The following is a 22,218-nucleotide window of genomic DNA, read 5'->3' on the forward strand; positions in this document are numbered from 1 at the left end:
CCCATAAACCACAACAGGTAATGGATCCTTAAAAGGTCAAACCTGATTTTACTATTGATTAAATTCTGAAAACAACTTTTTCAAGAATCAAGGGCTTTCACTTTATCAACATTAGGAAATCCAGCACAGATAGCCACTAAGAATTAGCATCCTGATAAACTGTTTTCTCAAATTTGTGAATTGCATATTTCTCAGATATTTCACAGGGACCTGTTTCTTAAACTATCCAACTGCCCGCCCTGCTGAACTGCTCTTTAACACTTGTGTAAATCTGGGCACTGGGGACTTGGACCTAAAAAAATCATCTGGCTTACTCTTGTAGAAAGAACAGCTATCTTCCTCTGCAGGAGATAAAGCAGTCAGCCAAGTAAAACAGGTCCCAGAATGGAGCTGAACTCTAGCAAAACCTTCCCTAAACCACCCACCTTGTTGCTCCTACAGAATAGATCCGCACAGAAGAGGTATGTGTTGTAATGACAGTGGAGCTTCTAAATCTCCCTTAAAAATAATTTTCCCTTAAAAAACAATTTATTGCAAGCAAATAAAAGAAATATTTGCATGCTTTTAATAAATTACAGATAAATGGAAAAAAAGAAGCTATTCTTCCTTGTTTCTAGCTTAAATGCTAAGCTAAGCTAAGGATCGTCTAGCTCATATTTAGCACCCTATGCCTGGGGATTATCTTATTATCAAAATACTGATGACAAAAAATTAAGTGAATGACTGAAAACCCCTTTTAAAATGCCATTCAAATGCCTTTTGAAACAAACTGGCACCATCTTAAAGTGTTTAATGTTGATTTGATGAATGATCAGTAGAAACTGATGCATGCCTTTCTTTCTCGACTCAGGTATTCACAAACCTCCAGCGATCTTGACGTCAGTTTGGCAAACAGTGCTTAATCATTGCTGTTAGACACATGGACACAGAAGCAAACACAAGTCGACGGTTAAATGCCTTTCAAGGTGTCTGTGAGGCCTCAAAGGTAAAACTCCCATTCGTCTGGACCTGGAGTTGAATCACAACACTATGTGATGTTTCTTGCAGATTTATTCTTGAACTCCCTTTTTAATAAAGAATGTGCAAATCTGCTTCCCTGGATCTCGCTCTGTGTGTGTGTGTCCCATGCAGTCATGTCAACAGAGCAATCATTCATGTAAAGGAGAGCATACACTTAGAGGGTTTAGCTCTGCTGGCAGGTGATGATGGACAAGCCTTTCAGGGAACAAGTGAGGGATGGAAAGAGGGAGGAGGGAGACAGATGGTTGGAAAAGAAGGAGTGGAACAGAAGAATCCATAAACCTCTTTGTGGAATTCTCCTCACAAGTGTGGGGTGGCGATGAGAAAGGAAAGGGGGCAAAAAAACAGCTTAAAACTTTAAAAAGGTAAAAGCTATCATTGTATGGGGCATTTCCGTTCCATTGTCGCCCACCCTGGGCAGAGAGCCATGGCCAAACAACCTCCCTTTCTCTCTGTTGAGAGGACAGGTACAGGAAACAGTCATTCATTAACAACCTGGAGCTCATTAGCTTTGGTGAAGTACTCTTCAGAATATGTGCAATTCCACCTCTGAGGGCAACTCTTAGTGTGTGCGCATACATGTGTTTGTGAAGGGGCTTAGAGGTGAGGGGGGGCTAAAGGGTAAGGCAGGGCCAGAGGAGGTGGGTGTGCAGGTTTGGTGACCTGGGGTCCTCCAGCAGATGAGGGAAATGCTGGTGCGAGCGACTTTAACAACATTAGAACTCAGTGAACCATGTCACCTACAAACAACCACGATGATTTACCTTTCAGCAACTTGTTTTTCATTAATGGTTTGAATTGTGATTTTTGAGAGACTATAAGAGCTTGAAACCTATTTGACTGTTTTAAGTGCCACATCACAATCTGCATGTGCCACATTACCTCGGCTCTGAATTCTCATCAAGCAGCAAAGTAAAAAAGTCAAGTCTAGTTAGAAAAGTTCAGAACACGATACACAACAGGCTACCACCCAGTTTTCCAAGTGCACCCTGTCATTTGTAAGTTGTCAGCCTGCCCCTTTGCACTGGCTGGACAGGATGCAGGAGAGTTGTGTGCCTTTATTGGCTTTAAAAGATAATGACATGCCTACTGCCCACCGTTTACTGCTGATCCAGGGTCAGCGAGTTCCTCAGCCTCCTTGAGGTCCAGGTTCAGACTGCAGCTTAGGAAAATAGCTCTTGTATTTGTAGTTAAGAACACCAGAAAGGACACTTGTATTTTGATTGAAGCACTTTCCTCCGGGGTGGCTAAAACTTTCTCTCACAACCTTCGAATATGAGAATAAATAGCTGCCACCCATGCAGTTGACAAGGCGCTCGCACTCTTTCACCATCACTGCAGCAAGCTTAAGGCCACATGCCCTTTTTCATTACTCCGAACAGGCCAGCTGTATTGTAACTACAACCAATTTCCTTGCAGTCTATAAAGCTGTCAATCAAAATCATGCAGAATGAGGAGCGGAGTGGAGGTGGTTGGGGCTGCTGGGGAAGGGCTGCAGGCCTCCAGACCAGATGTCAAGAGTTTAAAACTGCAGGACGTGTCAGAGGGAGGAGAGAGGGGTGGAAGAAGATCATGTTTATCTGGAGAAGAATCAACCAATCAGACCAAAGCAAACGTTTTAAGTTCCATTTATTAAAGTTATGAACAAAAAGACAAATAAGTTATATTTTTATTTGTTAGAAATCTATCAGTGTTTGAACATTAATATTTAGGGAGCTAGTACAATTTCTACTTTCATGACTAGCTTTCGACAAACCCATAGAAACAGCTGATCGGAACATAATACTGAAGGGGAGGTGTCAATGTTGTCTAACAAGACAGTTAGCAATGAAAGTGTGCACCTTAAGGCTTTTTTTCTGTTATGGTATATCATTACATATAAACTCTTTAAAAATATACTTCTGTCAAATACCTTGACAACTACTATGTACACTACAAAAATAAATTTTCATATAAATAAATTATATGGCATACATTTATCTTTGTAACTGAAAACAGCATACATCCACGCCAAGCAAGACCAGAAAGGCAGTCTGGAAGAACCAATTTTTTTTTTCCTTTTAAAATCCTCTAAGAGCTATGATGAGACCTGTAGTGTAATATTGTTATATACTCTTTTTTTCCTATTTAACATTAGTAAGCACTTTATACAGATCAAAATCCATTAATGTAAAAACATTAAACTGTAATAGTGTTTTTTCAATAGACATAAAAATCCCTGCATTTGTTATCCACATCACAACAATAATGAAAGAAAAAAAAACAACAAACATTTTTTATATTACAAAAATATAAATATCGCAATTGACTGAAAAACAAACAAAAAACATTTAAAATGAATAAAATAGTTGCCAGCTATGATTCTCTCCGCTACTGCCAATGTGACACTGGGAGAAAACAGAACAAAAAACATAAAAAACAAAACAAAGAGAACAACCACCTATTTCATGCAAGCAGCTGATGTAACAGGACGAGAAAAACTGCAAAGATTTCTGGGAAAAGCTACAAGTGTTTAACAGGATATGAGTGTAAAGGTTTTGAGGAGGGTACTCACGGGGTGCCAAAGGGGAATGGGGAGTCTATGGGTACACATGCAGATATAAAATGGCCATTGGTGGTGGAGTGAGGGGCTGGCGGTGTAAACTCTGACCCCTGAGGCTCTGTGCTGTGTAATGCAGCATTTTGAGGGGAGACGTCCAATTAGTGTCGTGGCATTTAGCTGTGGATGTTTTGTGAGATGAAGACAGTGGCGACAGCTGTTGCTAAACTGGAACCAGCTCTCTTTACTGTCACTAAATTGAGCATAGGCAGTAAGATGATGGACCCGCACACATACACGAACGATTATACACACATGCACATTGTAACACACATGGAGCGCATTGTCAGGCCATATAGGGCTTAGCCCTTAGCAGGCTGCATGGGCTTAGCTTACTGGATGGACAGAAAGAGCTACTTTACTTCCTGTGAATAAAGTTTAAATGCAGTCAAGTGCCTTGGTTAATCGGGTCATACAGTATACAGTCTGATTTTTTAGCTTATCCACTAGACACAACCACTTAGGGTGCAGAGTTAGCACCCTGTGTTAACCCTGTTCCAGAATCAGTAACATGAATGTCCCTGTAAAGGTAGAGTGAGTTTTTGAGGTGGGTTTACTGCTCATAAGTCAGTATGTAAGACGGAACCTGTTTTGAGCCTGCTAGGGTTAAACAATACATAACCTCATACAGTAAAATACAACCAGCTTAACAGACAGTGATACAAAGCTGAGAGCAGAAACAGGTTCCAATGCCGAGGCGATAAAATTAAACAAAATTTAAAAAACAGCTTTTAAAATTCTTCATATCAGCTCATATTAAATAGCACGCATAGCGTGTCAAGTTAAACAGTAAATGTTTCATAACTACCACAGGTTTGTGATAAAATTAATAGTTTTACAAACGTACCTTCTTACAATACACACACACACACACACACACACACACACACATATATATATATACATATACATATATGTATATATATATATGTACCATAGCTTTGTTTGATGATTCTAACACTTTCCTTCATGTTTTAAATGAGTTTAAATGTTAGTCAGTTCTGAGGATGTATCTGATGTGTAAGCCAGAAAATTATGATGCTGTTTCACATTATACAGCCCTACACACTCCTATCACACACACACACACACACACACACACACACACACACACACACACACACACACACACACACACACACACACACACACACACACACACACAGATAGATCTCTTCTTTTGTTTAAAGAGAGATTTGCATAGAGTTATAAATGTATATCACTTAAAAAATATTCTCAGCAGCAGCAGTGAATGCTGACAGATGATTTTTGCCAAAATGAAGTTTTCTAATGGCACAGATCCACAGATAGGTCGACAGTAATCAGAGATCTATCTATCTCTTGCACGCACACAAACACACGCACGCACACACCAACATAAACACACATGCATGTACACACCACAAATAATATGGCAGCCCCAGTTTGTTAACATGAGGAGTTGTACAGCTCCTAAAATTATACCTACTTTATGTTCATATTTACATATGTATACATCTTTTAAATATAGATAGAAATATCTAAGACAATAGTCCACTGGGTTACAGTAAGAATGAGCACCATTATGGGAACACTGGCAAGTTTCTCGCTGCTTAGCATTGGTGGTGAGCCAACTTGGGCTATGCTGGGCTGGGTTGGGCCAGACTGGGTCAGCTGCTCAGTAATACCGAAGAGTCCATCTTTGGCCATAGTACTTCTATTCTCCAGACCTGAAAACCAAAGGAGATTATACTGTCAGTGGTTTATGATGAAACAGACATTTATTAAAAAAAAAAGGACAGTTGTGCTACACGTCAAGCTCCTCAACTTGATAAGATCTCACCTCAGCTAGCCCGTCTGCCATTGTTGCTCTCAGCTGCCTCAAACTCCAAATCTTGGAGCTCCATGGACTCTACTTTGACTCCCCTGGTACCTGTGTGGGTGTAGAGAGGCACATGTGGGTCCTGGAAGGCAGGCTCTGGCCCCTCTGTCCCTGACTGGCAGTAACTGTCTGCTGCAGCGTATCCTGGGTAAGTGGAAGCAGGGGTCTGGCTGGACAAAGGGGGTGGGTGAACTGCGACGGTGACTGAGGCCGATGCTGTCACCGTGGTGATGGGTTGGCCATATGGAGTAGGGTTGAGGTGTTGGTGCGGGAGGTGATGACTAGGTTGTGGGTTGTGGGAAGAGCGGCTTCTGTGGCCTGCTGAGTGTTCTCTATGGCTATGTGAGCCATAATGGCCCCCAGCCTCAGTAGCAGTTTCAAAAGCGTCCATGCGCGGCAGGGCTGGGGGCGGGCCCTGCCAGTGCACCTGGCTCTTGGGGTCCCTGCTGCTGTTTGGAGTAGTTCCATTCTGCATCCCAGGATCACAACCCTGAGAGAAGACAAAATATGGAACAACAACAACAACAAAATTATCTTTCCATTTCATAATGTGACAAGCAAGAGAAAATATGCAATCAAAAGAGTCATGCAGGAGACACAATATGACATATTTCTCTTACCGAGGACACAGTATAAGCTGGAGGGTCAGGCTGTCTAGCTGAGCGCCGATGTCCTGATGCTCCCCTCCTCATCTCCTCTGTCCTGGCTCTTCCCCTGCTGATCTGGAGGTGGTACTGCTGCTCGTCTGCTCGAGCTTGTCCTCTGTGTGAGTGCAGGTTAGAATTTTGCAGCTCCTGGCTGATACCAGATGCTGTGGTGTTTGAGCTGTACTCTGAGTCTGATGAGTCTGAAACTGCACCAGAGGTGGTGGTGGCTGCAGTGGTGTGGTGAGGACGGACTGAGAAGTGGACCACATGAGGAGGGGCCTCTGGAGATGGGGTTGGTAACCGGCTGCGACCATCAACTGGTGATACCTGAGTGTTGAGTACAGAGAGTTGTCTATAGTTTGGCTTTTGAATTTTAAAAAAAGTCACTAGTCCTGGTTGATTTAGATTTTCTTGCATTTGCATTTTGTAAGATCTTACCTCTGGATAAGGTCCAAAGTATGATAGTAATACTGGGAGCAGGACTAATCCATTCAGTACCCCAAGAACTGTTAGGATGGCTAACACTGCAAAGAAGTACCTGCATTACAAAGAAAGAGTTCACAAAGGGAAATTAACTTTAATATCAGCTATAAACACAATGAGCAAAAAATGCATGTAAAACACAACACTTTCCTGTGGCTTCTGCGTCACACAACACAATAACATTTATTAAAAATAAAAGATTTAAGCAAAGTCACTCATACCAACAAGGACACACAAGAAGTGAAATTAAGCAAGCTGAAGAAACAAAGAAAATACCTGCGCAAAACCACAGAGGTTTAGACGTGGGGAGACATGTGCAAGATCAACCATTACACATGCCCAAAATAATACTTTCACAAAGACACTCACCACTCCCAAAACACACACACACACACACACACACACACACACACACACACACACACACACACACACACACACACACACACACACACACACATATATATATAAACCCCCCACAGACAGGCTGGCATGCACTGCAGTCTTGAGGAGCAAAACATAAATGTACCTTGTGCGTTTCTAAGTCCTGCCAAAGAGGGTTAGTCTTAAAGAAGCCATGTAGAGAAAAGAAAGGGGAAACATAATTAGCCAGAGCTGGTTAATTCAAAGGCACGGGGGGAAAGGAAAAAAGACAGGGGGTGGGGGGTTATTGGGGGGTGAGGGTACTCTCTTGGGTGTGTGTGGTGTATAAGCAAACAAGGAGAAAACAAAGCAGTGAGGAATGTGAAGGGGGAGTGGTAAAAGAGAGCAAAAGTGGGGAGGGTGACATTGGGGCATGGGGGGTGGGGGGTACAAGAGGACAGGGGCCTCTCTCTCTCTCTCTCTCTCTCTAGCTCTCCAAAAAAAAAGAAAAAGAAAAGAAAAAGAAAAGCGAGAAGCAAATAAATGAAGTGAAGGGTATAGAATTTAAACAATTTAGTCTAGGAAGAAGAGAAGGGGACCCTCAGCGCCACCCCTCCCTGGCCTCTCTCACTCTCCTTTCTCTCTCTCTCTCTTCCTCGCTTGTTTCCCTCCCTTCCTTCCAGCTAAGCCCCTGTGAAATTCCCGGCCACTCCACAAGCCACTCCATCTAATTAAATCTCCAATGTATCAGGTAAGACTCCCCAATCTCCACTCTAAATCTCCCTCTCTCACTAACCCTGCTTCCTTCATTATGGAAGCCCACCCCATACCCCGCACAGCCACCCATTGGTTTTCCGCTGGAAGCTCTCAGGTATTCAGGGACACGCCATGAAGGCTTTTTCTTGACTCTTGACTATGTTCTTTGTTTGTGTGTGCACGGGTGGGTGTAAATAGGATCTAACAAAGGTGTAGATGTGCCATGCAGCTGGGCCTCAGATTAAGTGCACATTCATAACTAATCCTTCAGTTGTGTTTTATTGATGTGTGCGTGTAGAGAATGAAGGGACACTGTGGAAAAGACTATCCACAAGTATGGAGCAAGGGTCCCTGTCTACACAGCAGGGGTGGCCTTTCATGCACAGTTCTAGAAAACCGAATTACAGTGAAACAGTCTCACCCTTTCCATTTGGTTTACTTGGAAAGTAACAGACATGCTAAGATCGAGTAAAAAGCAACAACCCAAAAACCAATGCAAAGCGACCCAAAAGATGGATGAAGTGACTTGTAGAAATTCTGATACTGCAATGATGAGGCAGCGAGGCACAATCTATAGACAAGAGCAGCATATTTTTGTAGTTAACTTGAAATAACTTGAAAGTTCTGTTAACTAATTACAGCGAGTCAGGATTTAGTTGCATAGAGATAAATAGTCTATGCAGGGAGCAAAAGAAGGACTGCATTTCCTAAATTGGATAATGATCAACTACGGTCCTAGGATGATTTTTTTTTAATATAGCTACCTAGAGCTAAAATAACAGTTTCATAATTATGGTTTGCATTTCCATACAAAGCATCAGGAGTAAAAGCCACGTCACCTTTGAAGAAACATGTGCACACATATGTACGAGTGCACGCGTCCAGCCCACATACCAGGTTGCATGCCCCCGCCAGGCTGTTTAGAGTGAAAACATTCACAGGGCTGATGGGGAAAGTCAGGGAAGCATTTCTTTCGGCGCAAGCAGAAAAATATGAGCTGGGCCTGTTGTTATTGCACCGTCTTGGGGCGCTGCTTTGTTTGCTCAGACAACAGCAGAACCTTTAAATGGAGGCCCGAGACTGACCCAGAAACCAGAGCACACCACTGGAGGTGCGGAGAGAAGGTCTATAGGCCTCTATAGTTTGTGTGCGTATGTTTGTATGTGTCTCTCTGAGTGTGTATCTGTGTGTTCTCTCACTGGCAGGCGCACCATCATTGACCCCCATGATTAAAGGGTCAGGGAGCAGGTTGGTGTGTCTATACGAGGGGGGAACTGTGTAACTGTGCGGGTGTGCACAGATGAACGCTTGCAGATCACATGGAGTTCAGTGATTCTAGCTCTCAAAGAAGAAGGCCAAATCATACAGCTACCTCATCTGGCAGCAACCAAGAATGTGTGTACATATGGCCATGTAAAGACATAAGGTTGTTTAAATTACACACTAAAGTCTGGGGAAACTTCTCATAATACTGTAGGAGTTGAGAACATACAGAATTATTCATACTCCTCCCTTGAACGGCAGCTGGTCGCTACCTCTCTGTCTGACGCTTAAGAAGGTGCAAACACAAAAGCAGCCACCTGCACGGAGCTCCGGCAGTGTGTCGGTTTTAATTTCCACTTCTCCTGTCTTTGTACAACTGCTCTCTTGCCCCCCACTCTGTTACTCCTTTCCCTGCTTATAAATGTCTAGTGAGGGCAGTTAAACCAGTTGAGGGAGATTACAAAAGCCAGAGGTCTTTCCTGCTCTCCCTCACTCACTCACTCTCTTTCACTTTGCTCCCCTCTGTCACCTCCCTTACAGCCTACTCCCCCCCACCTATTTTTCACCTTTAATTTTCAACCCTTTCCCTGGTTTCCCATAAAATGTCAGGCACGACAAATATTAGGAGGAGGAAGAGGTAGATAAAAGAAAAGACAAAAAAGGAAAGAGATTTTTGGTGAGGTTTCCTGGAGATCATCCCCCAGAAAGAGACGAAAAATATAAATAATAATAGTAAATAATAATGAATAATTGCTAGTGGTAGTGAAAATTGGATGAGATTTAAAGAGGAGAAGCAAAAGAAGAAGTGAGTAGCTGTCATGCATGATCGGGGTCTGAGGTGGATTCCTGTGTGGTATACAGGTTGAGGCATGGTCTAAGAACATTATTTAAATATATATGATAACTTCTGTATGTGCAAATATGCATGGTTTCAAGTTCAAATTAAAGCAGTAGTTTCTTGTGAGTTTGATTTTGTAACTGACCTGACAATAAAGTCAAACTCAGAGCCTGCGAGCATCAGGACGCCTAAAAACGTGGAAAAGGCGCCATCGAGCACCGGTGCAAACATGTGCTCCAGTGCCAGCACTGCCCGCTTGTGACGATCCCCTATGGCTGTCAGGAATGCCTACAACACATAGAAAAAACAAAAAACAAAAAACAATTTATGTCTTGTTCTCAAAAGGTTAACTTTCTCCACAACCATCAGAGAGACCTGAATCCATCCAGCAATAGACCTCACCATTCCAGCAAGCAGCATGTAGGATTAGAAAGTAAGTAAATTCACTAATTCATTTTTAAACTTACCAGGGCCACATGGACAGTGAATTCCACTCCAATGCCCACAGAGGCGATGAGAATGACAACAGGGACGGCACTCAGCTTAATTTCCATCAGCCCCATGAAGCCAAACAGCTCCACAGTCATGAGAGAAAGCACCAACACCTGAAGAGAAAGCAAGAGTTTCTGTGAGAAATGTGGGTAGTTGTTCAATTTACATGAACCTTTAGTTACACTTGTGTAGTTAATAAACTCAAAGTTCTAAAACATTTTTACACATAGAAAGTGCCAGTTGTTACAAAAAGCCTGCACGATTCAGTGTTTGCAACCGTTTTATTTTATCCAATATCCATTCAAATGGTTTCTGTAGGTTTTTCAGGACACATCGTCTTTTTCTCTTCGATGTTTGACTTTAAAAGATACAAACAATACCTTTAAAAGGGATAAGAAAATGCCAGCTAATTCAGAATTATAATGCACATTTGCTAGGTGAAACAGGTAAAACTTGTCTGTGAGCACAGTGCGTTTAATTACCACAAATGGAGTTATTCTACTTTATGCTGTTTTATTATAGAAAGAACAAATCATTATTCCCTGCTTTAACTGTGTGAACTTCCATTTGACCTTAAATTTGACTGCATACAAGACAGATGAGGCAGAGAAATAACACATGAGGGTGATATGTGTGAGTATATCTGCCTTATAAATGTGTTGAGCAGTAACCATACATGTGGGTGAAATGTGTGTGTTTGTGGAGACTCCGGAGCAAAGCATTACAGGAGCTGCTATTATCAGCTGACAGGTGTCAGGTTACACGGGGCCCAAATCCTTTGAAGAGGGTTAAGGTGGGCAGAGGAGGTAACTATGTGTACGTGCACCTATAGGTGACCCAGCACAGAGTATGTGCACATCCACAAAGGGTATTTGTACTGTGTGGTGTGTCTGCCACTTTATTCTGAAGGGCATTTTGGGTGATCTAATTACAAGTGTGCAGATACTGTATATTAAAATAAAATAGTTTGAGGAAAAGATGTTACTAGATTTAACACATTTTCTTGCATTATATTACATTTACTATTACTAAAATTCTCTGTGTGAGGTAAAACCTTGTATACACCTGCCTTTTTGTTTCTTTTAAGCAATGTTTTTTCTATAAATAACATAAAACATAAATCAGGAACACAGATTGAGATTACAAAGGATTGCTCTAAATCAGGGGTGCCCAATCCCAGTCCTCGAGAGCTACCGTCCTGCAGCTTTTAGGCGCATCCTTCTTCTGACACACCTGAATCAACTGAATGGCTTGTTATCAGGCCTTTGCCAAACTTGATGGCATGCTAAAGAGGTAATCACACCATTTGATTCAGCTGTGTTGGAGTAGGGATGCATCTAAAAGCTGCAGGATAGTAGATCTCGAGGACTGGGATTGGGCACCCCTGCTCTAAATGTACTGAGACCCATTCAGATTTTAAGTGTTAAGAGGAGTCAAAATCAAGTGGATTAAAAACTAACTGTATAAATCTAAACACAAGACATGATATTTACACAAAGCCTCTGTCTACATGGTCATGGTGGATTTCAGGGCTTGAAGGCTTTGAGAGTTTGATGTTGTATGGCTGCCTGTGCTTTGGGCTTTGATAGAACTCTCTTATAACTGATGTTTTGATCTTACTAGTAAGGCCTGAAGAGGATGAACATGAAGTCCCCTCCTCCCTTGTTTCAAGGTTCGGGTGGCCTGGCCACTGCCGGTTGTAAAATACAACCCACTAGAGAGAAAAACCAGAGTACTCTTTGTACGTGTTTCCGTGTGAATTATCACCTGCGAGTTTAAACATTCATACTGTATGTGTGTGCAAGTATGTACATGCACTAGAGTGCTCAAAGTGTTTTTGAGAACTGGCTTGTGTATGCGAACACGTTTGCCAATATCCTTGGAAACGTCTTGTCTGAGAGGAGCAAGAGTGGATGAATGTTAGAGACGGAAATAAAATCAAACATTTTATAGGTTTAGAGTGGGAGCCAGTTGCTGGGGCAACTTTTTGTCCTCTTCCCATTTATTTCAGAATTTGTGTCTGGGAGTATTGGACTAGACTAAACAGACTGGTCCTAACAAAACAGCACAAGATAAACACTGGTGACTGGGGCTACGATAACACACACCAGCCCCTTCTCTTTTCCGACTCTCTCCTCCTGACATGCATTCTGGACCACACGCAAAAACCAGGAAATGACATGTAGAGAGGGAAGAAATTGACTTTTAAATAATTGAAAGCTAAGATCTCTCTCTCTCTCTATGTAAGTAGCAGACACATTTGTATCTTTCTCTAAAGTTATCTCTCAGAACATCTGCTGCAATCTATGGAGCTACGTGTTTCCCTGGGCATTGTCATACCACATATTTGTAGTTACTGCATTTGTCTCTGTGCATGTGGTGTGTTTTCTCCAACACTTACTATAATGCCAGCGGTCCAAGGGTTGAGCAGAAAAAGGGCACAGACGAGAAAGGTGCAGGCGAGCACCACACTGATGGACAGCAGAAGCCAGTGGCGTAGACTAACATACTGTTCCCAGAACAGGAAAGGGTAGCCGTTGGGGTAGGAGGGCAAGCCTTGTCGGCTGTAGTTGCTGCAGATGGCCCGTACGCTCTCGATGGCTTCCACAAACTGCGGCGTCTCCCGGAGCCCGTTGAGGTAGAAGGGGAACTGTGCGTATTCGATGGGCTCAGCAGCCGGGACTGGATGGTGAGAAAATCAGAGAAGGTTGGTTTAATTGTTAGCAAAGCTGTACCCCCCCGACTTAGATTTTTCATTATATGACATATGCCATGAAGCAACTGGTGAAGTATTCTCTTTGGGGCCTTGGAAGCAAACACCACACAGATGATAACGTTTCAAGACTGTAGACATTGACGAAGCAATCGGATAAATCAACAGTGGCTTCTGCAGATCACATTTGTCTATTCTGATTAATTCTCATTATATTCTGATCATTTCGTGTGTCTGCAGAAATAATTGAGGCTCTATATCCAAACCACGAATACCAAGGCTTTCCGTTCCTAATGCAGCTCTGTTCCAAGAGAAGCTACGTTTGCAGACGTATGTGCATGTGTGCGTATCTGCATGTGTGTGTGTTCTGTGGGGGTGGCGGAGGAGAGTGAAACAGACCTCCATTGACTCAGTCCTGGCCAGCCTGTGGCCCAGCCTGGCTAATGAGGGCCTATCAGTTCCAGACACAGCAGACTGTCAGAGCTAACGATGATTCAAGCTAATTACAATGTCAGAATCACTGCCATTACCACACCCTAATCTTAGCACCACCACGTAAGGCACAATATAAATGTGTGATCACGTATATATCTGCCTGTCACGATGCTATGGAGGCATAGTAGGTGCTTACAAAAGATTTAGAAGTTGCCACATTTAGAAGTAGCTTTGCAGTATCACTACTAAAGACCAGACTACTAGACCAATCTACTGCCTATTTTTTATCTTATAGAACATGTTGTAGTATTGTCTAATGTTGCTTTGAATGTATTCATTTCATAGTAAGTGTAGGGTTAGATGGAAGAGCTTGCTAACATGGTATGGCCCATTATAGTCTCAACTATAAAATTTCGATTAGAACACCTGCAGCTTTTGGCAAACATAGATCTGCTCCGGGGGTCTCCCGCACAGCCAAACACTTCATGCAGTTTATCCAGTCACGTTCCCCCGCTGTCAAGGACTTCCTGTTTGTTATCCAATTGTGCTTCCAACCCAAACCCTGTCTCTCTCTTTTAATTATCCAATCATCCCCCTTCCTTGTCCTGTAACACCTTCTTACACCAAATCACAGGCTAGAGTCAAATAACAATGTAAGTATATTTTTTATGTGTGTGTGTGTGTGTGTGTGGTAGGGAAACGAGAACAGGGTGGGTGCTGTTTTTGGGGTCGCTGAGTTTTAATAATGTGTGTATGTGTGTGTAATGCTAGAGCCCCATGGTAGTCAGGATTATAGCATTTACCACAGGCACTATTAAAAGAATAACAGCAAGTTGTGTCTTGGTCCTCGGGTTAGCAGAGTGAGCTCAGTCATGCACAAATGCACACATATTGCAGTGGTACAGTAAAGTCTAATACCTCACTTAGAGCTAAAAAGGACCAATAACTCAAACCACAAGATGTGAACATTGCTTACATGCAGCTGCTGCCTTATGGAAACTGAAAAAGTTGCAGCCGAGACTCATAAACCTCACAAAAGTTAGGCATAAAATTTCAGTAAGCAGATAATAAATGCAGTATGTTTGGCCGTACCTTACAGTAACATTTCAAATTAATGTGGAGCTGGATTACCGAACTTGTTGGAACTAAAAGCAATATTATTTCAAATTTCTTCCATTCTGTCGCACTACTCAGTATTCAGCGGTAAAATAATGTGAACATAGGTCATGCAGACTTACTGCTGAGGCGTGTCTCGGGCATGGAGTCGGTATGGTCGTGGAGCCACTCGGGAGGGTGTGGACGAATGTTAGCTTGTGAGGCAGCATAGGCCACAGGATCATTGCTGACCCAAGCTGTTAGGTAGATGTAAAAAGCTCCGGGATTGATGATCCCATCTGCATCCACAAGCCTCTGGCGAGTCAGCTACAAAACCCACAAACGAGATGAATTAATGACTGTAATATTAGACTTATAGGTTTTGGTATAGCCTCTTAAATTACAATTTTCAAACACATAATTCATCGAATGCATTATGTCATTCGTCTGTCTACTACACCCAAGCAAACTGTCAAAATTTGAACTGAAATGGAATTATTAGAAAATGGAAAAAATTTAATTGAGGGGGGAAAAAAAGTAGAAAAAAATTGAAGTGCTTGCGGCTGTTAAGTACACGCTGGAAATGAAGGTATTGTAGAAATAAGGGATGTTTAACCATAACATTCTACAGGTGAGCTGACCACAGAAATGCTTATTTATACACACGCATGAGCGCAAGAGAACGGAGCAGCTTTCAAAATATGAGTCAAATATTAGCCCCTCTCTCTTTCCAACCAAAGAAAAACCAACAAGTCAGACACTGGTTGCCTTTCTGAACATTCCCGTACTTCTGATCACAGCTTCCCAGAATTATCATGCCACATTAAAACATGGAAAATGTTGAATCAGCTTCTCCCTTTACATATAGTAGATATTGGCTGGCCAACCTCAGACCCAACGTCCTGACCACTCTGAATAAATTTCTAAAGGAAGCCTTGCAACGCTCTCCTGTCAAGAAGTAACTGTTGCTGCTGCCTGTAGAACCAAGCAATCTGAGCAAGGAAGCTTTAAACAGGCATTCTGGTTATTTTAGAGCTGTGCAGGTTGTGTTTTGAGTTTCTGGAGTTGGGCACTTTCAGGTGAACAAAAACATAAAAGTATTTTTCTTTCTAATTGGTCTTGTTAGGAGAATAAGTGCAATGAATGCATTGTTGACTTTGGTAAGGTGGTCCACCACTTTGGTCCAGGCTAAATATCTCAGAAACATAGTCAAGGCTCATTCATTCAAATACTGAATCTGTGTGACTTTATGAGCTACTGGATCAGCCATCCATCCATCCATGGGGGAAGGAAGCAGGTAGTGTGGGAGTAGCCGGAGAGAACTCACACAGATAGAGGAAGAACATGAAAGGATTCGATTCGGACTCAGGACATAAAAATACAAAGATTGACATTTCCCTCAGTAGAATTTGAATAATACGTTTATGTTTTATACAGCGCTATCAGGTTCAAATTGTAATTTTCTCATATTTTATTACCACAATACTGAAAAGCTAATTACCCGTTTGCCTCAGCGACATAGCTATTTAGTTACTGTGTTAACATAAGCATGATATTATATTTTAGCATCCTGGGCTAAACATCATTGCACCATTGTATTGTACCTTTTGTCTGTGCATCCAGGCGAAAATGGTACAAGTAATTACATCACATCAAACTGTCAAAAGGAAATCCAAGTGGAGTTGTCACTCCACTTGGATTTCTTTAGGATAAACTCTCTGAGGCACTTTGTTTATCTTTGTGAGCGTGTGAGTCTGTGATTCTGCCTTATTGCACTCTTTTATTCAGCGTCATTTGCCTTGACGGCAAAAGTCAGTAGGTAGACGCGAATGACTGTCTCACTAAGGGCTGTTAGTTTTGCCCTCCCATGTGGAAACAGGAGTGTAGTCTAGCATTGCTACCTCCTGAGAGGTAAAACCATTACTGCGCACCACTCTGCCATTCTCCCTTCTAGGAACCATAAATCCCTCTTTCACAGAGGCAGGGAGCGTTCTGGGGGTTAAAGCTAGACTCGTGGGGTTAGGTACAAGAAAGGAGTAGTTTTTTTGTGGTGGGGGGTTGGGAGAGAAAAATTGCTTGAGTAACCTAACAATAAAAAAATTGGCTGGAGTCCCTGAGCGCGTCTGTGTGCAGTTAACCTGGTTGTTAACACTGAAGGAAATGCCACCCAGCAAATGGAGTAGAGCTATAAAAATAACACAACATCTGTACAAATGTTCCTCACACTTGGTTCTCCTGACCCCTGTGGGTACCCAGAATGCCTGGCGCCACAGATGGACCTGCCCTACGAAGAAAAGAGCTCTTGATAATGTTAGCATGGCCTTTCTTAGGACTTATCTCGCACGCCACAGATTTTTTAATTGCGATGCAAATAGCTTTAAGCCACACATATAGGGAACAAATGGTCACCAGCACAGAGTAGGGACAAATCAAAAGCAGAACACCTCTGCACAGATCCAAAGAGTGGCATATCAAAATAAAACATCTAGCTATGCAATTTACCAGGGATGTTGAAGATCTGGTCCTCATTTTAAGGAACAAAAAGGAAGCTACTGCTCAACCAGTACACGCACAAAGAAAAAGGAGAAACACACATTCAAAACATACAAATGCACACACAGAGCTGTCTAAAAGAAACCACTTGTTTCTAGCTCCCTCAATGAAAGAGGACAGAGCAGTGGAGAAAAGGAAGAGAAAGGGAGGGAGGAAAAGACAGAGGGAGTGAGAGGGAGAGAGCGAGTGGTGGTGCGAGCTGGAGTTTGTGAGCAGGAGAGAGAGACAGCTAGATTCCAGTGGATCTGGATCGAATTTAACAGCAGGATACTCAACAACTGTATGTCTTCAAGCTGTCACGGGAAGCCCAGGCAGCTCTGCTGGCGGCCCCCACGCCTCACGGCAAGTACACTTCTCTCACAGGCAGAGGAAGTGATGTCACGGGGCCGCACACCAGGACTGGCCCTGTTTCCTGTCAGCTAGATAACTGCTGCAATGGAGTTTATTTGGATAAACAAATAGCCATAAGAGCAAAGGGGAGAGGTGGGCAACCCTTAATAAACATCTGTAGAGCTGTATGATTGGAACACAGAGTTGCACAAATTCTAAATACAAATAAACAGGAGACACAGAAGAGCTATGCGTCAAAGTTAATCACCCTTGATGAAAATGATTTCGATGTTGAAACGGACATGGCTTGTTTTGTGTTTGAGGTTTGCAGATATTCTGGCCAAGAATTTTGTTTTTATATTTCTCCAGTTTCTTATCTTCTGTTTTTGCGTTTTCCTGCCAAAGAATGCAGCCATGCATCCACATATGTTGTTTTTTGGAGGTGATACTAAACTAAGAAAAGCATTCAATGCCCTGTTGAAGCTGAGAACATTTACCCAGCTCCACAAATGCAATCTTTCCCCTCATTTCCTCCTGTTTCTCCCCCAGACTTTCACATTATCAGGTTGGTATCTTTCCACTGACATACAAGAGACCTGATTTAATCTTCCTCAATAAGTTCCTGTCTCGACCTCCTTCCGAGACCCAAGGTGCTCAAGTCGCTACACTCGAGTTACTGCTGGACATCAAACACTCATTCGGTGGCACGCAGGAGACAGTTTCAACAGCTCAGCTGGAGTTTACCACATGATTCAGATAACATGCTTTGTTGTATACTCACTTTATGGCTTAATTTTGCACTTCAGCTTCACCAATGGCTGTGCAAACTTTTCAGAAGCTCATGGAGAACTACTTCAGTACCAGAGATGAAGCTAAACAGTCATGTTCTGATTATGGAATTAAGTATGTGTAAAGAGGAGACATTTTTACTTTTATGTGCAGTGGATATAGGACTAGCATCTCAGACCTAAACAAATGCAACCAAAACCAGAGTCACCCTGGAAGCCTTGTGTCAGCTCATAGGGCTATCTATATAAGCAATAATGACATTAGTTTATCACACTCTTTGTCCTTCAAGGCTTAGAATGTATTAACTGCAACAGACAAGCATTTCTATACCACACCAGTAAACCTCAACTGCTCCTCTCAGAAAGTAGTTTGACGAAGCAGACGCTATTGTTTATATTAGAAAAACATGCAAATATGTTTTAAAAATTTAGTTCTCAGTGAATCAGATTCAGGTTTCTACTTAGAGCCACAGAATCCAGATTAATTATTTATAGACACTTTGGGGTTTGCAGGCGTTTCTCTGCACCAGTTTCAGCCATCCCAGCCTCTCATACTGTAAACCGTGGCTGGAAGCACTGACGATGTGTCAAGCTGAAAGACTTGATGTTTAAGGGAAACAGCTCACTGTCAAGGCCCTGCTATACACACACACACACACACACACACACACACACACACACACACACACACACACACACACACACACACACACACACACACACACACACACACACACACACACACAAAAACCCCACACGCAAACTGACAAATCGTTTAAATGAAGAGTTAATAGGTTTTTCAGAGTCAGGCTGCAGCTCCAGTGAGAGCTTTAAATTCCTGAGCTCGGTAAAGTCATCACACGAACACAGAGAGAAAGAAAGAAAAATATGAATAGTCAGAGATGGTTTTAAGCTGGGTGTGGCTCCCCTAGAGTCATAACAAAATGTACAGATATGCATACACATACAGCGTCACAAAAGAGCTTTGAAAGTGGTGGAAGCATCTCTCAAGGCTATTATCAAGTTGTAGTCCATGTAATACAGTCTGCATGGTCTATGCTTACATAACATCTGCACATACTTCCTCATATAATGCAAATCAAGCTGCTAACCCAACATGTCCACACATCTTTTGAATTGCAGTGTACCATTGACAGTCAAATAGCCAGACAATAGACACTCAGATAGCCAGGATTTCATTCATCAGGAACCGATTCACTCGCAGGCTAGTGCTAACTTCCAGTATTAGAACTGACAAATGAGAAGGAGATTTCTCTAACGCAACAATAAAAGCTTACCGAGGTGTGTTCATCCATCTAAAGCCTTTGTTTCAGATCAAAGCTTTGTTTTCTTTCAACAGTTTGCACCTGGGCATTGACCAGGAAGCTTTTTTCATGATCTCTGTGAATTATTATCCCCTTTCATCACCATAGCAGCACATTCAATTTACATCTGATGCATTTGATGGACGGATGAACTTTTACGTGTTAATGACAAGAGGAATCGCTTATCCACTTTTAATAAATTCAATTTAAATCCTAAACGTACCAGGTTGAAGTTGATGGGCTTGTCCCTGCGCCCTGTCTGCACCAAGAGTTTATATGCTAGGACGCCATCATCAGAGCCATTCCTATAATTGTTGTGGGTGATGCGGCCAGCCTCCCAGTCCTTGTCAAAAGCCTGCTGGAGACCTGTAGGAAACCACAGCAAAACACACTGGTTAGATGTGGATGTTTAAAAAGGTTACATGCCTTGTTATCTTCATTCTCCCACTGCAACACACAACAAACAATAACCCAACACAGTAAATAACACAACACCCTAACCTAACCCTAACTCTATAATAGGCTTGATTGATTTAATATGATAACTCAGTTCCATTCTCAACCACTAAACATGACTTCAAAAACAGAAAATCTGCTGCTTTTAATTCAAAGAGATCGTTATGGGGCTTTATCAGTAACATCTGCCTTCTTTTCTATACTACTCTCTGATCCATATGTGTATCACTCCTCTTTTCTCGGCTCTCCCCCAAGGCCCATGCTGTGGTCCGTCTGTGGGAGATGTTGTTTTGGGTCTCGTTCCTTGGCCTGTCTGGCTCCAATTTGTCCCACCATTGCAGAGAGCAATATCAGACACAGTTCTCTCTCTCTCACCCACACACACTCCCTGTGTGGTTCCCAGCCGGCTCACACACACACACACACACACACACACACACACAGACTCTCACGATGTGTTTTATCGTTAAGTACATTTCCTCACTGAGAATTAAGCCATTCATAGATTGGGCTGACATATGAAAGAAAATACTGTTCACTGATACTTTGCAATTCTGTATGAAACAATAAATCCATCCATCACTCCTTTCAAAATTAATTTAAAGCGTTGTGTACCATGTCTTACGTGTCAAATATTAAATTTTTATCTAGAAAAACAAACAAAAACACTAGAGCAGGCAGTACTGGTTCAATATGTGCCGATTTGCACTGACAACATATTTGCTGCCAAAGGTTTTTGAATATTGTACATTTCCCAAGATGAAGTTGAAAAATATTGACTCCCACTATACTCTTCGCCATCAATCCCACTTATGGAAGAAACAAGTGATTTTAATCAGCTACTGTCAGTGTCCATTTATGCAGTCCCTCCTACTTCTGAACTCCTGCCTAACATCTTGTTTTCTGCGGATTTATGTCAAAACACGGAATAAAATTGTGATCTCAAAATGCTTTCATGGGAAAGTAAATTATTCCCATGCCTAAACTATCCTGAATAGCAAAGTTAAATAAGTTAAATAAGCAAAGGTAAAATTTCAAATGAACTAACACTGGCTCTACACCATTATGCCACATCTGACCCATTTTATTCTCAACCAGAAGGTGCAGTTTATGTCCATACCTGTCCACACTCATTTCATACCCGAAAATTCGAAAGGAATTTATGATGTGGACACAAATGATTAGTGTCACTAACTCAGTATCCAACCACATGTGAAATATGACCACAATTTCCCGTTTAGCTCCTGAGTTACAGAATTAAAAATCTTATAGATCTTACATCGAAGTTAACCTTTGATATTTTTTCATTTTATCCTATTACCTTAAAATTACTGACTGACACAGTAACCTTGACTTTTAATCGATGAATTCTGGTCATCCTTGAAACCAGGTGAACTTTGACGCTCATGAGAAGATTATGGAGAGCCCAAAATATGACACCTCCAGTCATTGGTGTGTTCAGTGCTGAGCCACAAAAATTTGACATATTCGGTTTTATTCACTGTTTAGGTCGGGTTGAGGTGGCATGTGTACGTCAAGCTTAAAATTACTTAGATTTACCTTGCAGCCAGTCCCTGAAGTAATGAAGCCACATGCGAGGCAGCTGTCCATTTTCCTCCTTCAGCACGTAGCGAATGGTGTGGAACCTCTGGTGGAGCTGGTGAAGCAGTGGCTGGTTTTGAGCATAATCGGCGCGCTGTGTTACCACATACATGTTGTAGAAGGAGAAGAACTTGAACTGGGCGCCGAGAAAGTCGTACTCGCTTGTCTCCCTTGGTACAATATCTGTCAGCTCCAGGCCGTCCCTCACTTGGGTGGTCCCGTATAAACTGACTCCCAGCAGGCAGAGGAACAGCACAATCACAACCACCTGGAATCAGAGGGATGAAGAGACAGCTTTATCAAAAAACAAATATCCAATTAAAACATCTGCCTGTTTATAAGCTGTTTATAAGCTGTCAGATGCTTTTTGATACAATGTAGCAAAAGTGCTACTTTTTCTTTTTTCTGCAAAAAGTAAAGTGCCGGATTAATGCCTTGCAGGACTACGTGAAGCAATTTATATAAAATTAAAAAAAAGAAGAAGAAAGAAACTGAGGAACATTTTGTAATGTCAAGTACAGACCACCACATGATTTCAGTTCTGGAAGGCTTTAAAAGGTCTGGCCACCCACTGTGTGTCTGTGTGTGTGTGTGTGTCT

General features: G+C 42.1%; 1 protein-coding gene and 1 long non-coding RNA gene across 3 annotated transcripts in view; one reads left to right on the top strand and one right to left on the bottom strand.

The window, feature by feature from the left end:
- Positions 1-333: 333 nt before the first annotated feature.
- LOC145432226 (uncharacterized) lies at positions 334-1,091 on the top strand. Its single transcript, XR_013912505.1, has 2 exons — positions 334-461; positions 851-1,091. It is a non-coding gene; the product is annotated as an uncharacterized LOC145432226 (long non-coding RNA).
- Positions 1,092-4,838: 3,747 nt separating this feature from the next.
- ptch1 (patched 1) overlaps positions 4,839-22,218 on the bottom strand; it is a 48,328-nt gene continuing 30,948 nt past the window's right edge. Inside the window, exons 15-24 of one of the 2 annotated variants that reach the window (XM_026186759.2) lie at positions 21,578-21,887; positions 19,785-19,927; positions 14,709-14,892; positions 12,724-13,004; positions 10,298-10,435; positions 9,976-10,118; positions 6,566-6,665; positions 6,101-6,454; positions 5,442-5,970; positions 4,839-5,328 (exon numbers count right to left, since the gene is read on the bottom strand). In XM_026186759.2, coding sequence (XP_026042544.2) covers positions 5,443-5,970; positions 6,101-6,454; positions 6,566-6,665; positions 9,976-10,118; positions 10,298-10,435; positions 12,724-13,004; positions 14,709-14,892; positions 19,785-19,927; positions 21,578-21,887 — 2,181 coding nt within the window. In that variant the 3' untranslated portion in view covers positions 4,839-5,328; position 5,442. Of the gene's footprint in view, positions 5,329-5,441; positions 5,971-6,100; positions 6,455-6,565; positions 6,666-7,139; positions 7,176-9,975; positions 10,119-10,297; positions 10,436-12,723; positions 13,005-14,708; positions 14,893-19,784; positions 19,928-21,577; positions 21,888-22,218 lie in introns of those variants that run through there. The other variant, XR_013912703.1, reaches the window with a different exon arrangement.

Source organism: Astatotilapia calliptera, chromosome 12, assembly GCF_964374335.1.
Source record: "Astatotilapia calliptera chromosome 12, fAstCal68.1, whole genome shotgun sequence".
Taxonomy (NCBI): Eukaryota; Metazoa; Chordata; class Actinopteri; order Cichliformes; family Cichlidae; genus Astatotilapia; species Astatotilapia calliptera.